Raw genomic sequence first — 15642 nt, forward strand, 5'->3', positions numbered from 1 at the left:
TGTTATCTACTTCTCTGTGAATTAGTGTTTACCTACCCCCTTCCCTCTTGCTTTGTCTCTCTTGTGATTTGCTCTAGTTACACAAAGTTTTCAAAAATGTATATTTGTTTATTGAGAGCACAACCACATCACTGTTATGCCCTGAAAACAAATGTACCTCATTGATATGGAGCTCAAAGCTTACATTTATTTCACTGTTTGATGCTTCTGCCTGAAGCTGGATAAGGGGCTGGGCGCAATCTCTGACTTAATGACATCATTAAAACACGTATGTGCACACATACCTAACCTATAATAAAAAGCACAATGTGTAAGACAAGTCTGGACTGCTTGTCTCTCAAAGCTGCTAAATGTGTCTGTAACTCGCTGGATGTGGTTGCCGGCAACTTCATGGTTGAACTTGACTATATGCACTGCGTCTGTTCAGAAGAGCTCAGTGACCCACATATCATGTGACCAACTTGCAATGTTGTAATGTATGTTACAACATGGGGGTGATCTGTTGGATAAAATTGTGATGGGTTTTATTAATAAATATAAGATGCCAGATTTATTTAGCATCAGGAGAGCTGCTAATATTTTTATCATTGTAAAGCTTTGCAGGGTATATGTTATTTAAAAATAGTGTTTATTTCAAGATCTAGGCGGTTTTTAATGTCCCTTTTACGGTGAATTATGAATTAATATCAAAGCTGAATAGTTTTGGAAGTAGTTTTTAGTTTGTTTTTAGTTATAGCTATTTTAGGGGGATATCTGTGTGTGCAGGTGACTATTACTGAGCATAATTATTAGGCAACTTAACAAAAAACAAATATATACCCATTTCAATTATTTATTTTTACCAGTGAAACCAATATAACATCTCAACATTCACAAATATACATTTCTGACATTCAAAAACAAAAGAAAAACAAATCAGTGACCAATATAGCCACCTTTCTTTGCAAGGACACTCAAAAGCCTGCCATCCATGGATTCTGTCAGTGTTTTGATCTGTTCACCATCAACATTGCGTGCAGCAGCAACCACAGCCTCCCAGACACTGTTCAGAGAGGTGTACTGTTTTCCCTCCTTGTAAATCTCACATTTGATGATGGACCACAGGTTCTCAATGGGGTTCAGATCAGGTGAACAAGGAGGCCATGTCATTAGATTTTCTTCTTTTATACCCTTTCTTGCCAGCCACGCTGTGGAGTACTTGGACGCGTGTGATGGAGCATTGTCCTGCATGAAAATCATGTTTGTCTTGAAGGATGCAGACTTCTTCCTGTACCGCTGCTTGAAGAAGGTGTCTTCCAGAAACTGGCAGTAGGACTGGGAGTTGAGCTTGACTCCATCCTCAACCCGAAAAGGCCCCACAAGCTCATCTTTGATGATACCAGCCCAAACCAGTACTCCACCTCCACCTTGCTGGCGTCTGAGTCGGACTGGAGCTCTCTGCCCTTTACCAATCCAGCCACGGGCCCATCCATCTGGCCCATCAAGAATCACTCTCATTTCATCAGTCCATAAAACCTTAGAAAAATCAGTCTTGAGATATTTCTTGGCCCAGTCTTGACATTTCAGCTTGTGTGTCTTGTTCAGTGGTGGTCGTCTTTCAGCCTTTCTTACCTTGGCCATGTCTCTGAGTATTGCACACCTTGTGCTTTTGGGCACTCCAGTGATGTTGCAGCTCTGAAATATGGCCAAACTGGTGGCAAGTGGCATCTTGGCAGCTGCACGCTTGACTTTTCTCAGTTCATGGGCAGTTATTTTGCGCCTTGGTTTTTCCACACGCTTCTTGCGACCCTGTTGACTATTTTGAATGAAACGCTTGATTGTTCGATGATCACGCTTCAGAAGCTTTGCAATTTTAAGAGTGCTGCATCCCTCTGCAAGATATCTCACTATTTTTGACTTTTCTGAGCCTGTCAAGTCCTTCTTTTGACCCATTTTGCCAAAGGAAAGGAAGTTGCCTAATAATTATGCACACCTGATATAGGGTGTTGATGTCATTAGACCACACCCCTTCTCATTACAGAGATGCACATCACCTAATATGCTTAATTGGTAGTAGGCTTTCGAGCCTATACAGCTTGGAGTAAGACAACATGCATAAAGAGGATGATGTGGTCAAAATACTAATTTGCCTAATAATTCTGCACTCCCTGTATGTGTGTGTATATATATATATATATATATATATATATATATGTGTGTGTATATATATCTATCTATCTATCTATCTATCTATATATATATATATATATATATATATATATAAAATGTAAAATACAATATAATCATTTGACAAAATTAAAGCTGTATATATTATGCATTGCAAATTTCTCCTTTGTTATAAAGATACATTATCACACAACTTAAAATTTGTGTTTAATGTCCCATAAATTACAACAGATCTTATTCAAACTCTATATGCAAATCCTCATGCTGTCTTGTTCTCTATAGAAAGGGGCACCTGCCAGGGTTGTCCACTCTCATCTCGCCTCTTCAACCTGGCAGTTGAGCCTTTGGCCATTTACATAAGAAACACATAAGAAGGCATTAAGATCAGGAACCACTCTCTCCACTTACCTCTATATGCCGATGATTTATTATTATATTTACAAAATCCAGACGGAATGATCCCCAGTTTTGTTTATTTTTTTGAACGATTCATGAAAATATCAGGTTATAAAGCAAATTTAGATAAATCTGATGTGATATACCTAAATAAAAGCGCCAGTTCTTATTTGACACAAATTCATCTCAAACCAACACTGACTCTTTTAAATATTTGGGTATTTGACTACATAATAATCCTTGATTTTTCAGCTCAGCATACCACCAGAGATTAAACAGCTGCGATCTATGCTGGACGGGTGGTCTAAATTGCCAATTTCTTTGTTGGGTCGGGTTGATCTGGTAAAAATGATGGGTTTGCCGAAAATACTCTATCCACTTCAAATGCTTCCGATACTGTTAATGCAAATTGACACTGACAATCAAGAAAATATGTACCAATTTTTCCTGGAACAACAAAAAGTGACAAATCAGCCGCCTAAAGCTTGCACTACCTATGGATAAAGGGGGGGCTTGAAACTACGAAATTCGAATGGCACAACTGGGCCACTCTGGCCAAACTTGTCTTTGATTGGCTACAGTACTTTAATGAGCAACCTTAGAGAAAATCCTAGTACATCTACTACACATTGCCTTCTTACCCCATGCTCCGTTTCAGTCTCTCCCACAGACGTTGAGAAAATAACATTTTGTTTAGAGATTCTTTACAGGCCTGGGCTAGATTATGAAAATGGTGGACACTGTCACCTAAAATACGCAAACACCTACCTTTACAAGGTAATCTCACTTTCCTACAAAGAATGACCACTAAAATATTTAGAGGATGGGATAATTGTGGCTTGAGCACAATGGCACAGCTATTAGATGCTAACACCAACCAACTTTTTTCTCTTCAGGATTACAACTTAGGCTTGATCTCCCCTGCAATAGTAATTTTGCATACCTCTAAAGCACACACTACTTACACAAGCTCCTAGCAGAAGGACTAAACAGCAAAATAACAACCAATGTTGACAGCCTATGCTCACTAGCTAAGCAGGGCATTCATTCCATTTATCACATTTACAATTTGATTGTGGTTTAATCGATACCCACTGTCATGCTGGATTTATGTGAGAAATGGAAAAAAATTATTGGTGTAGAGGTCACTGAGGATACGCTCAGCACCAGTGTTGAACTAGTACATAGAACCACACTTTCAATGGACTTCAGAGAAGTATGCACTAAATTTCTTCATCTCAGCTACATTACACCTAAATTGAGATCAAAGTGGGTCCAAGATATGGTAAATGAGCACCTTAAATGCTCGGCATCTAACCCAGACGTGGTACATCTCTTTTGGAGCTGCCCCAAGATAAGTCAATTTTGGAGTAAACTGCAATACTGGCTGACTAAAATCTGTTGCACACAAACACTCTCATCAATGTAACGTGTTTTTCTTAGTTGGTCACACCCAACCTTCTCTACATGACTGCTTCTTAAATCTCTCTATATTGATAGCCAGGAAACTGATACTCAAACACTGGATATCTCCTAAAGCCCCACACCCGAAGCACTTTACACGACTGATTCTAACTCACATACTTATAGAACAGGCAGATGTGAAAGGAGACAGTGAAAATAGAATCAAGTCCTTCCTAACCAAATGGGAGCCTTATTTAATGGGCTGCTTTCCCCCTTCCTAACAGCACTTTTTTATTGACTGGAGCAAAGTAACCCAAGACACGTGACAATTCCTTACACCCCAGAAATACACCGAAAAGTTCAAGAACAGTTCCATAGATGTTGAATTGTATGTTGGAATCTCTGAGTGGGCCTCGTCCACTTCTTCCTGGTGCTGTATCAATTCACTTGAGGATTCATAAATAAAGAGATAAAAAAAGTACTTGAAACTATAATTTCTTAGAAAAAATATGCAGTTTTACAAGCTTAGAACACGCCCTTAGAAAAGTCTCTTGAATGTTGTTTAACTTATTTCCTTTGCTATGGGCAATACGGGACAGCTATAATCAAACTCCTAGACATATTACCCAATTCACTTGCAGCATGTAGAAGTGTCAGGGTTCTGCATTACATGGAATGTATGCCAACCTATCTCTGGCAAGTAGGAACCCATTAGAATTTGCAGATTTATTTAAAGGAAAAGCGGGCAAAATAAATAATAATGTTCATTGCAAACATTGTGTTTAATTATGCATAAACTTTTATGGGGAATTAAGATTTAATGTTACTGTCCCTTTGTGTAATGTCTCATCCCCATATATGTAAAGTACCTCTGCATATATGTAAGTAGTTTTTTTAATAAGAAATAATATTAAATAATAACATCCCATATGACACCTCATCCTTTATTTCTATTTTGTCATGCAGTGCAAAACCAAGCATTGGCACTCCAGAGAACTACATTAGATGCTTATCTCTACTTTGGGCACATACTGCTAAACAAGGTTTGCCAACAATAAAAAACTGTAATAAACCTATATGAACTATACAAAACCTGTATATTTACAGCAAAAGGAATACTGATTTACTGGTCTCTGTTCCTTAAAAAATACTGTATTCTATATCAAAATAGTATTCAGAATTCAGATAGAGCATGTTCAATTTTCTTCCTTCTCTTTGTATCTTTATTTGAAAAGTAGAAATGTATGTTTAAGAGCCAGCCCCTTTTTGGTTCAGAACTTGGGTTGCACTTGCTTATTGGTGGCTAAATTTAACTAACCACCTATCTGAGTCATGAAAAAAAAAAATTGGGTTTACTATTCCTTTAAAACTCCATAAAAGTGAAGTACAACAACTTTGCAATATACTTTTATTATTTATTTTGCTTCCTTTCCCTGTAATTTAACTCTAAAAATAGAGTTTATTTTTTTCAATTTTGAGGATAGAAAATGTGCATTGTAGACTTCACAGACCGAATGCTGCCATGTATCTGTCCCTAACTGGCCTCAGCAGAAATGATCAGATGATGAACTACTTCAGTAGCAAGACCAGATTGGCTCCTCCAACTATGTCAAGTAGTAGGTGGAGTTTGGCTATTCAAATACAATGTTATTCTGTAGCACTGGTTTTCAAACCTGTCCTTAGGCCTCCCTAACAGGCCAGGTTTTCAGAATTACCTTGGGTGAGAGCATAACCATAGTTACTAATCAGCTGATTATTTCCCCTGTGCTCCAGTTCAGATATCCTCAGAATCTGGCCTGTTAGGGAGGATATGTTTGAAAACCAGTGATCTATAATAAGGCAACAGAAATGTTTTGCAATTACAAGGTGTTTTGTGTTCCTTTAAGTTAAAACTGTTTTAGATTAATATGAATGTAAACATAGGCACACACATTACTTATTGGCTGATTATAACAACTCCCACCTACTGATGTACCTACTGGAAGGCAACAACATGATTTAGGTGTTCCATTGTTTAGAATTATACCTTCTAGACAGTACAGAACAATCTATCTTTTATAAAGAAAAAGAACGGGGGTGTATTGCCTCATCTTAATTATAAGCATAATTTATGCAAACATAGTTTCATAGCAACAATATTAACATGAGAAGATGATATGGACCAAATATAGAGCAAGCTGGACATTCCCTTCACTGTTTTTGTTGTTTTTTTGTTTTTGAGAACCACGTTCTTGCATCTGCTATGTCTATTTATTTTGTATGATAAAATCTCCAGCATTATTCAGTGCTTGACCTTTATCCTTTGTTGAGCTTAAAAGTACATTTTAGTAAAAATTAAACTTGTATTATTCTGAGAGAACAATTTAAACATAGTGCAGAATCATATAACATTAGGTTAGCTCCATGTTTCTAAATCACAATATGTCACAGATGTTTTCCTACAAAAATGTATTTTACAGAGCCAGGAGCGGCGCTCTGTAAAATACATTTTTGTAGGAAAATATTAAACATGGCTCTAACCTAATGTTATATAATTCTGCACTATGTGCAGAATTATATAACATTATTTGGTGGGTTTACTGTCCCTTTAAGACACTTACCATGTTATATCTGTTAGCAAATTTAACTCTTTCTCTTGGTATATTTTCGGCAAACTTCTTTCCATGAGAGCATTCTGAGGTAGGCATAGAATCATACACTATAAAGAGATAAAAGAGGGCGCTCTAAAAAGTATACTTTTTCCACTCTCTCCATAGAACGCATTCTTTGGAGAGAGTGGAAAAAGTTTACTTTTTAGATTTAAGTAGTATTTTGTCAACGGTGCTGTACCGTCCTTTCCAGAGGTGCCGAGAACAGTGGAGGTGTTGAGTCGGTCTGGGAGCGGTGTAACCGGACTGCGAGTTAGCTGAACAACTCTGAGAGATCAGCCTGCCCCATTTGCACTGCTGAGTGCAATGTGTTTGTGAGTATTTTGTTTATACTCTAGTAATTTGTGGAAGATTACTGAGATATACTTCACCATTGGAGCGCCCTCTAGTATCTCTTTATAGATTTCTCCACCCACTTGTTTTGGGAACTACGTTTTATCGTTGGAAGAGGAGCTGCCATGTGGAGTCGGACACTTATTCTATGATGGACTTTCAACATTTTTTAACTGTATTGTACATATATATTGATATCACTTATTTTTGATGTGTATAACATTTTTTATATATGACAATATTTATAATATTAACTTATATTTATTAGAGGTAGTAATTAGAGTTAATGGAGGAAAGGAGATTTAATCTCCTGCAACGGAAACATTTTTTCACTGTAAGAGCAATAAAATTGTGGAACTCATTACCAAAGGAGGTGGTGAATGCCAATATCCTAGATACATTTAAAAATTGTTTGGTTACATTTCTGTCTATAAATAAAATCCATAGATATGATTGCTAGTATTAAATGGGTCACCTTTTAGTGGGATTATTTAAGTTTAACTGGAGCTTTTTGTAAGTATTTTAGATTTGTATAGGTTAAATTTGATGGACTTCTGTCTTTTTTCAACCTCATCTACTATGTTACTATGTATTTGGGCACGTATTAACACTTACAAAGGCATTTTCCTAGGTATTTTTTTTTTGGTTGTTGATAACTTTACCACCTATATTCGCAGCTTTTTGCGCAACTAGTCATTTTGGGGATTTATTCCCAAATTTATTTTGATAGGAGCATACACGTCTTGAGCACTATATGGCAATATATATACGATTGCAACAACATGTGTAACAATCGTATACATATAGGGGCATATTTATCAAAGTGCAAGCGGACATGATACGATGTAGAGTATCATGTCCGCTGCACATCGATAAATGCCGACAGAATACGCTGTCGGCATTTATCATTGCACAAGCAGTTCACCAGAAAAACCGTCCCCTGCAGACGGTGTCAATCAACCCGATCGTATTTGATTGGGTTGATTTCTGTCCGCCGCCTCAGAGCAGTCTTTAGACCGCTGCTTTATAAATTCTGTTTCCGGCGAGCCAAACAAGGGGCATTCGGAGCTTGATAATTCGGCCCCATAGTGCGTGAGACATGTGCAAACTCCTAAGCCTACCTCAATATGCTCTAATGGAAAGCAGCTGCGATACAAAGTTAAAAAGGTACATTTACCAAACTTTCCAATATAAAATTAAACACTGTATCTGAGCCATGGAAGATGAATTCTGACTTCCATCTCTCTATTGCCCTAGGGTTATAGAGAACCTAGGGCAGTGAAGGGGGTAAGTCGCGCAGTGCCGTTTTTTTTTCTAACACACACCTGCCAACTTTAACCCCTAAAAACTACTTAGGGCAGTTTTTTTGTTTGTTTTTTGTAATTCTACTTTTTTTAATGCTCGTCCGACCAGGGAGATTGACAGCTCCTACCCACGTCATTGACTGTGTGCAGGCAGGGGGCGCGGTTGCACACAAGCGCAAAATAGAGCTGGGGTGAACAGGGGAGAATATGTCCGCCCACATCCGCCCTTGATTGATAAATCGAGCCCATATGTGTTTAACCCCATTGCAGGGGTTAAACACATAGCATTAAAGGGTTTCTATACATAGGGGCATATTTATCAAGTTCCGTATGGAGCTTGAGGCCCCTTGTTTCCGGCGAGCCTTCAGATTCGCCGGAAACAGACGTTATTAAGCAATGGTCTAAAGACCGCTGCTCCATAACTTGTCTGCCTGCTCTGAGGCTGCGGACAGAAATTAGCCCGATCGAATACAATCGGGTTGATTGACACCCTCTGCTAGCAGCCGATTGGCCGCGAATCTGCAGGGGGCGACATTACACCAGCAGTTCACAAGAACTGCTGCTGATGCAATGATAAATGCCAACAGCGTATGCTGTCTGCATTTATCGATGTGCAGGGGACATGATACGCTACTTCGAATCATGTCCGCTCGCACATTGTTAAATATGCCTCTTAAAGTGAATGTAAACTTTAATGAATTAAATGCCAGTATCAAATAATAATCTTAAAAACAGGGGTACTTTAATTCATTAAAGTTTACAAAGATGCTTATTTTTTAAAATATTTACCTTTGCTTTATGGAAAGCAGACTGGCGATCCTCCGCCCGCAGCTCCTGCTTTCTTTAGTAGAACGATGACAAATCCAGCTTCCTACAATCGTTGTGTGCCCCCTTTGGCGACCCGTCCAGCTAGCTCGAGGGGCAACACAACGATTGGAGGAAGCTGGATTCATCATCTACATACTAAAGAAAGCAGGAGCTGCAGTCGGAGGATCAGTGTTATGTTTACCATAATGCAAAGGTAAGTATTTTTAAAAATAAGCATCTTTGTAAACTTTAATGAATTAAAGTGCCCCTGTTTTTAAGATTATTATTTGATAATGGGCTTTAATTCATTAAAGTTTACATTCAATTCAAAATTACAGGATTTGTACTTTTTAGCTATAATGGCCCTTTAAGGTATGTAACACTTTAATATGAATACATGCAAGCTCATGAGCCCACCTGTCCAGTAGATTAGCTTGGGTAAATGTGGTATATCTAAGATGGTAATTCACAGAGGTCCCCTATCCGCTTCACCTAGTTTTCTTTTTCTGAATATTACTCTTAGATAAGGCACCTAATGTCACTAATACTATAACAAACTTACATATACACACGGACCCAGAAAAATACATAATAGATCAACACAGTTAGGACAGGATGTTGTAAATAAAGTGCAATTGCGAATGGGAAGAGACAGCTGAGTAGAGTTGAATCAAAGCAGATTGGGTTGAATTAAAAACCCTGTAATGTTTTTTCCATGTTGTTTGTTAGATGTATTATCGTTTGGTCCCACATATCTTGTATTGGAATATTTTCTCTCTTTACTTAAAGGGATACTAAACCCCAATTTTCTTTCATGAGTCAGATAGAGCATGCAATTTTAAGCAACATTCTAATTTACTCTTTCTAGCAATTTTTCTTTGTTCTCTTGCTCTTTATTTAAAAGCAAGAATATAAAGCTTAGGAGCCAGACCATTTTAGGTTCAACACCCTGGATAGTGCTTGCTTATTGGTGGCTACATTAATCAACCAATCAGCAAGTGTAACCCAGGTTCGAAACCAAAAATGGGCCGGCTCCTAAGCTTTACATTCCTGCTTTTTAAATAAAGATAGCAAGAGAACGAAGAAAAATTGATAATAGGAGTAAATTGGAAAGTTGCTTAAAATTGCATGCTCTATCTGAATCATTAAAGAAACACAATTGGGTTTAGTATCCCTTTAAGCAGCATATATATGATTTAAAAATAAAATTAAAGGCAGCAAAAAACTTTTGATTTTATGATGAATTGTTTGATGATGGAAAACTAATGCTCTTTCCAATATTCCTGTGCTTTGTGGTTATATTAATTCTGTCAGCATTACCAAAACACATGCTCTGGGAGGGAGTTAATTTGTCGGGCCTACGTGTCAGACATGTAGACGTTTCTTCAATTTTACTCAAATGTGCAGACAAGAAATGTTATATATTCTAAGAAAGAACATATTGAACTTGGGTTCCAAATTATTGATGTGACAGACTTGACACACAGCCCTGTCATTCTAGTACAGTACTCACAAACAATATGCAGTGACGCCAAATGAACAATTCCCATACACGAGTTTTAGCAGGACAGAGGACACCATCATGATCCTGCAGAATTCATTATGGCTCTCTAGGGAATTAAAGGCCTTGGGAAACTTGCTCTGAGTGTTGAATTATTGGGATTAGAGCGGGGACTGTATTTCTAATGTAGTTTTTATAGAGTAGATTCAGCATACTAGATGCTACTCCTCTAGTACAATTGGGGATGGAAACTAAAATGGAATATACTGTGTGTAGCTGCTGATAAATCTATAAATGAACTGCACTGCACTAATAACATAAATAATAATTACTGCTCCAGGCAGTTTGTAATCCTTTATGACATGTAGCAGATTATTCTCAAAAATGTAGGGAGATTTATACACTTTAAGAAACAAATTATATTGAATACCACTCATACTGGGAAGATCTCTTTCACTAGTGACAAAGTGATTCCTTTAGTGAGTTTAGGATGCTGACTTGACTAAGGTAACAAGCAACAGTATTTAACCTACAGGGATCTCTCAATGCATTTATACCTTTTCATTCTCATTAATTTGATAGAGAATACTGATAGAGAATACAATTTTAAACAACATTCCAATTTACTTCTATTATTTAATGCATCCTATTAAGGTATCCTTTGTTTAAGAAACAGCAATACAAATGGGTGAGCTAATCACATGATGCATCTATGTGCAGACAACAATCAAAAGCTACTGAGCCTATTTAGATATGCTTTTCAACAAAGGATATCAAGAGAATGAAGCAAATTAGATGATATAAGTAAATTGGAAAGTTGTTTACCGTTGTATTCTCTTTCTGAATTATTAAAGGAAAAAAAATTGGGTTTCATATCCCTTTAAGGTGATGTCCTTTTTATAGCTTAGCACTAATAGCTTCAGCACAAAAAAACAACAATATAACATTTAACAATTTTTTAAAACATTCAACATTTAGAAATGTATATATTCTGCAATACCTAAAAAACACATCAGCACAAAACTATGCCTTGAAAGTTGTACGTTATATACAAACCTCCAAAAAATACATCCTTCTCTAAATAAACAGAAGGTCTGTCATTATACTGAGGGGCAAAGTGGTGTAGGCCTAAATCCTCGCCAAATATATCTGTCCAGAATTATTGCCTTTGTAATAATAGTGTTTCAATTTGGGAAGACACAGCCATGAAAATCCTCTTTGTTTTGCTTCTAAAGATAACATACATCTGCAGCAATGGTGCATACTGCCAGCTACAGTGCAAGATGCTATATCCATCTCAACATCTCCAACAGCCCCCAGGATATCTCCATAACACATACCTGTACATGCATATCAGAATTATGAATTGCCTTATCCATTAGACACAATAACCTTGCCACACACCTGTTCAAAGGCAAATATACAGCTTTACTAATAGCTACATTTTTTTTTCATTGGTGTTCTGCTGAATTCCTATTACTGTACCAAATATTCCCTGCTTCCATATTGTGTTGCCTTTTTTATTTTTTTGTGGGTGTGTTAACACAAATTTTGAGCTAACTATACATTTTAAAATGATTTTTTTATATATGGAATAAGAGCCCAATATAAAAGAAATTATTCTAATTTGAGTGTCTGCGCACACACACATACATACACACACATAACACAGGTATTTAGTGCTAGGTAGTCATGTCATATGCTCATTTAGGGCTATTTGTGTGTCTGCACATACATACACACACATTCATACACACAGGTATTTAGGGCTAATTGCGTGTGTTTGCACACACACATACACACAGGTATTTAGGGCTAGGTAGTCATGTCATATGCTCATTTAGGGCTATTTGTGTCTGCATATACATACACACACATTCATACACACAGGTATTTAGGGCTAATTGCGTGTGTTTACACACAAATACACATACAGATATTTAGGGTTAATTGTGTGTGTTTACACATACACACACCCATACGCACAGGTATTTAGGGCTAAGTGTGTGTGTTTACACACACACACACACACCCATACACACAGGTATTTAGGGCTAATTGCGTGTGTTTGCACACACACCCATACACACAGGTATTTAGTGCTAGATAGTCATGTCATATGCTCATTTAGGGCTATTTGTGTGTCTGCACATACATACACACACATTCATACACAGGTATTTAGGGCTAATTGCGTGTGTTTGCACACACACATACACACAGGTATTTAGGGCTAGGTAGTCATGTCATATGCTCATTTAGGGCTATTTGTGTGTCTGCACATACATACACACAGGTATTTAGGGCTAATTGTGTGTGTTTACACATACACACACCCATACACACAGGTATTTAGGGCTAAGTGTGTGTGTTTGCACACACACCCATACACACACACACACAGGTATTTAGGGTTAATTGTGTGTGTTTGCACACACACATGTATTTAGGGCTAGATAGTTATGCCATATGCTCATTTATAAAAGTCCATATATGAATGTTTGGTAATGCTATTGTATCAGAATGTCTGTGTAATGTGTCTTGCATTTGAGTCTGTGCATGTGCATCTGTCTGCCTTTATATATTAGTGTGACTATGTGGCTCTTGTGCTGTGTGAGTCTATTAATGCAAGCTTGTGAATGTGTCAGTATGTTAATGTGTAAGTGTTGTGTCTACATGTGCATCTGTCAGTATGCGGTTCTACAGCTCTAGTGGTGTCTGTCTCACCATGTGTTAGTCTCTGTGTGTCTGTCTGTGTTTTTCTCTCCTTATGTGTTGCTAAATATATGCTGATTTCTTCTGTGGTTGTGGGTAAATGATATATTTATATATACACGTATATAAGAGAGAAGCCAGAGTGTTGCTGCTAGTAGAACAGTATATGCTCCTCTGTGCATGTTTTATGTATTTACACAAGATGTTTTTTTCCTATAAAGCCCCCCGCCCCCCACAACTCACTAGCTCAGTAATTCCTCTCTCTTTAATCCACTCCGCTGGCTGATTTACAGACTGGCTTCTTTAGGGGAGATCTATACCAACCTGCAATGCATCTTGGACATATTGGGTTATATCTGCACAACATTGGTATTGATGCTAGGGCCCGATTAATCGTCCCAATGATAGAGGGCAGCAAAGCAATATGTAAATAAAGGGTTAAGAAAGGGGGAGTGTGCAGGATTTGCATGCCACAGGAGGTTAAGTGGGGCAAGCATTATCTAGGAAGAGAAAGGGTTATTCTAGCTCTGTGATTGTGCCCATTGGATTCTGCTTTCGGCTGCAGGCAGTAGTCACAATAAAGATGCCAAACGCCAGCCTACCATCCCCCTCCCCAAACAGCTAGGGCAAGAAACGACACATCAGCATGTACTGGGTACCAGCCAGGGCACAATATGAGAGAATACACAACACATAACCCCTGGAATACAAAATTGCCCACGAATATTAAGCTCAGTTTTTAATCAGGTGTCTCACTAAATGCACATATGAACTTCATTCAGTAAACAATGTATGGCCAGGAAAACCTGTGATTACCTTCATGTCATTGATGATGGCCTGGAAGAGGCCCCCCAGGGCTCCACACTCCTTATCCACTGCCTCCATGGTGGGAGAGATGCCAGCAACCCAGAGCCCACTAAGGAGAGGGAAAGCAAATCTATTCACAAAGGAGAGGGGCAATCCAGACCTCAACTACACCCCTCAAATGAGGGGAATAACCCAGATCTTCACACCTCACTGGTGAAGGGGTTAAACCAGAATTCCACAAATGATGGGGGAGATCCAAATTTTCAGCACCTCACAGATGAGGGGGAAATCCAATATCCACCCCTGGGCTGTATCCAGATGAGAGATTAGAGCGTGAAAAAGCAGAGAATTCCAGAGAATCCAGAAGTCCCTTGTGAATCAGTGTCACCCTCCTCCCCCACTTGTTATTTCCCCCTGTTGAGTCCTTTCTAGTGGATGTCAGTTGCAGCATACAGATGCCCCATATCCAGTGGGGAGGAAATCCAGACACAGCCTCCTAAAGTCATCTCTGCAGAGGGGAGGGTGTACGTGCTGAGGTTGAACTGGGATCCTGGGAAAGGCATTTACCAGAGATGTGTGAATGGGTAAGAAGCAAGGCAACAGTTCACAGGGATAATCGGAGACACAGAGCGATCCAGGATGAGCTGCAGCAGCCCTGCACAGGCTGAGAGGCTGCACTGCAGCACAGAGGCAGCAGACTGGGGAGAGGGAGGGTAGGACTGTCACATGGAGCAGGAGGGAGTGACTGTCTGTGTGTGTTGGGGAGAGAGCAAGGCAGCTGCTCTACAAATCCCGACCTCAAAATATGTTTAGTTAATGGAGAATTCATCTCACAGGTAAAAGAACTTGCAGTATCCTCAGTGGGTCTGCATTGCATTGCTTATCTGCAAATCACATATGTCACCAGGGTAGCAAACATCCAGTGGTGTTACTGAGGTCTATAGACTCACTCTGCTATATTCACTTACTAGTTCCAAGGCACTATGCAGCTTATTCACTAAATCTCACCTCTCCATTCTTCAGTGGGCCATCTCCATAGAAAACTGGTTTTCAAACTTGTCATCAGGCCTCCCCAACAGGCCAGGTTTTCAGGATTACCTTGAATGAAAGCAGGTAAAATAACCATGTTTACTAATCAGCTGATTACTTCACCTGAGATGTAGTTAAGGTAGCCTCAAAATGTGCCCAGTTAGGGAGGCCTAAGGACAGGTTTGAAAACCAGTGCCATAGAATAACAGAAATGATTGGGCCAAAATTAATGAAACCTGTCAGTGCTGCCACACCACAACTTGAAAATCGAACAATTCTAAAGATTTGTAACCCCCAGTTAGAGAACCAATCTCAACCCGCAGATGTGACATTATAATCAATGGAGCAGGATCTATCTTGTAATTGTTCACCTTTCGTTGCATAAAACGAGTTTCACGAATACGCCTTAAAACATTAGAGAACAGTTAAAACCAAAAATCTCAGTTGTTAAAAAAAAATAAAAAAAAAATATGAAGGCAACATCCTAAGATTTGTAATACTGGGACATGACAGTAAGTTGAGATACTTCACT

The 15642-nt window shown here is 38.5% G+C and overlaps 1 protein-coding gene across 3 annotated transcripts in view; it reads right to left on the bottom strand.

Moving 5' to 3' along the window:
* Window positions 1-14784, bottom strand: part of MTSS2 (MTSS I-BAR domain containing 2) — a 251462-nt gene extending 236678 nt beyond the window's left edge. For all 3 annotated transcript variants that reach the window (XM_053702330.1, XM_053702322.1, XM_053702313.1), the window contains exon 1: window positions 14091-14784. In XM_053702330.1, coding sequence (XP_053558305.1) covers window positions 14091-14159 — 69 coding nt within the window. In that variant the 5' untranslated portion in view covers window positions 14160-14784. The remainder of the gene's footprint in view (window positions 1-14090) is intronic.
* Between the last annotated feature and the right edge of the window lie 858 nt (window positions 14785-15642).

This window comes from Bombina bombina, chromosome 1 (assembly GCF_027579735.1).
Source record: "Bombina bombina isolate aBomBom1 chromosome 1, aBomBom1.pri, whole genome shotgun sequence".
In the NCBI taxonomy this organism is placed as follows: domain Eukaryota; kingdom Metazoa; phylum Chordata; class Amphibia; order Anura; family Bombinatoridae; genus Bombina; species Bombina bombina.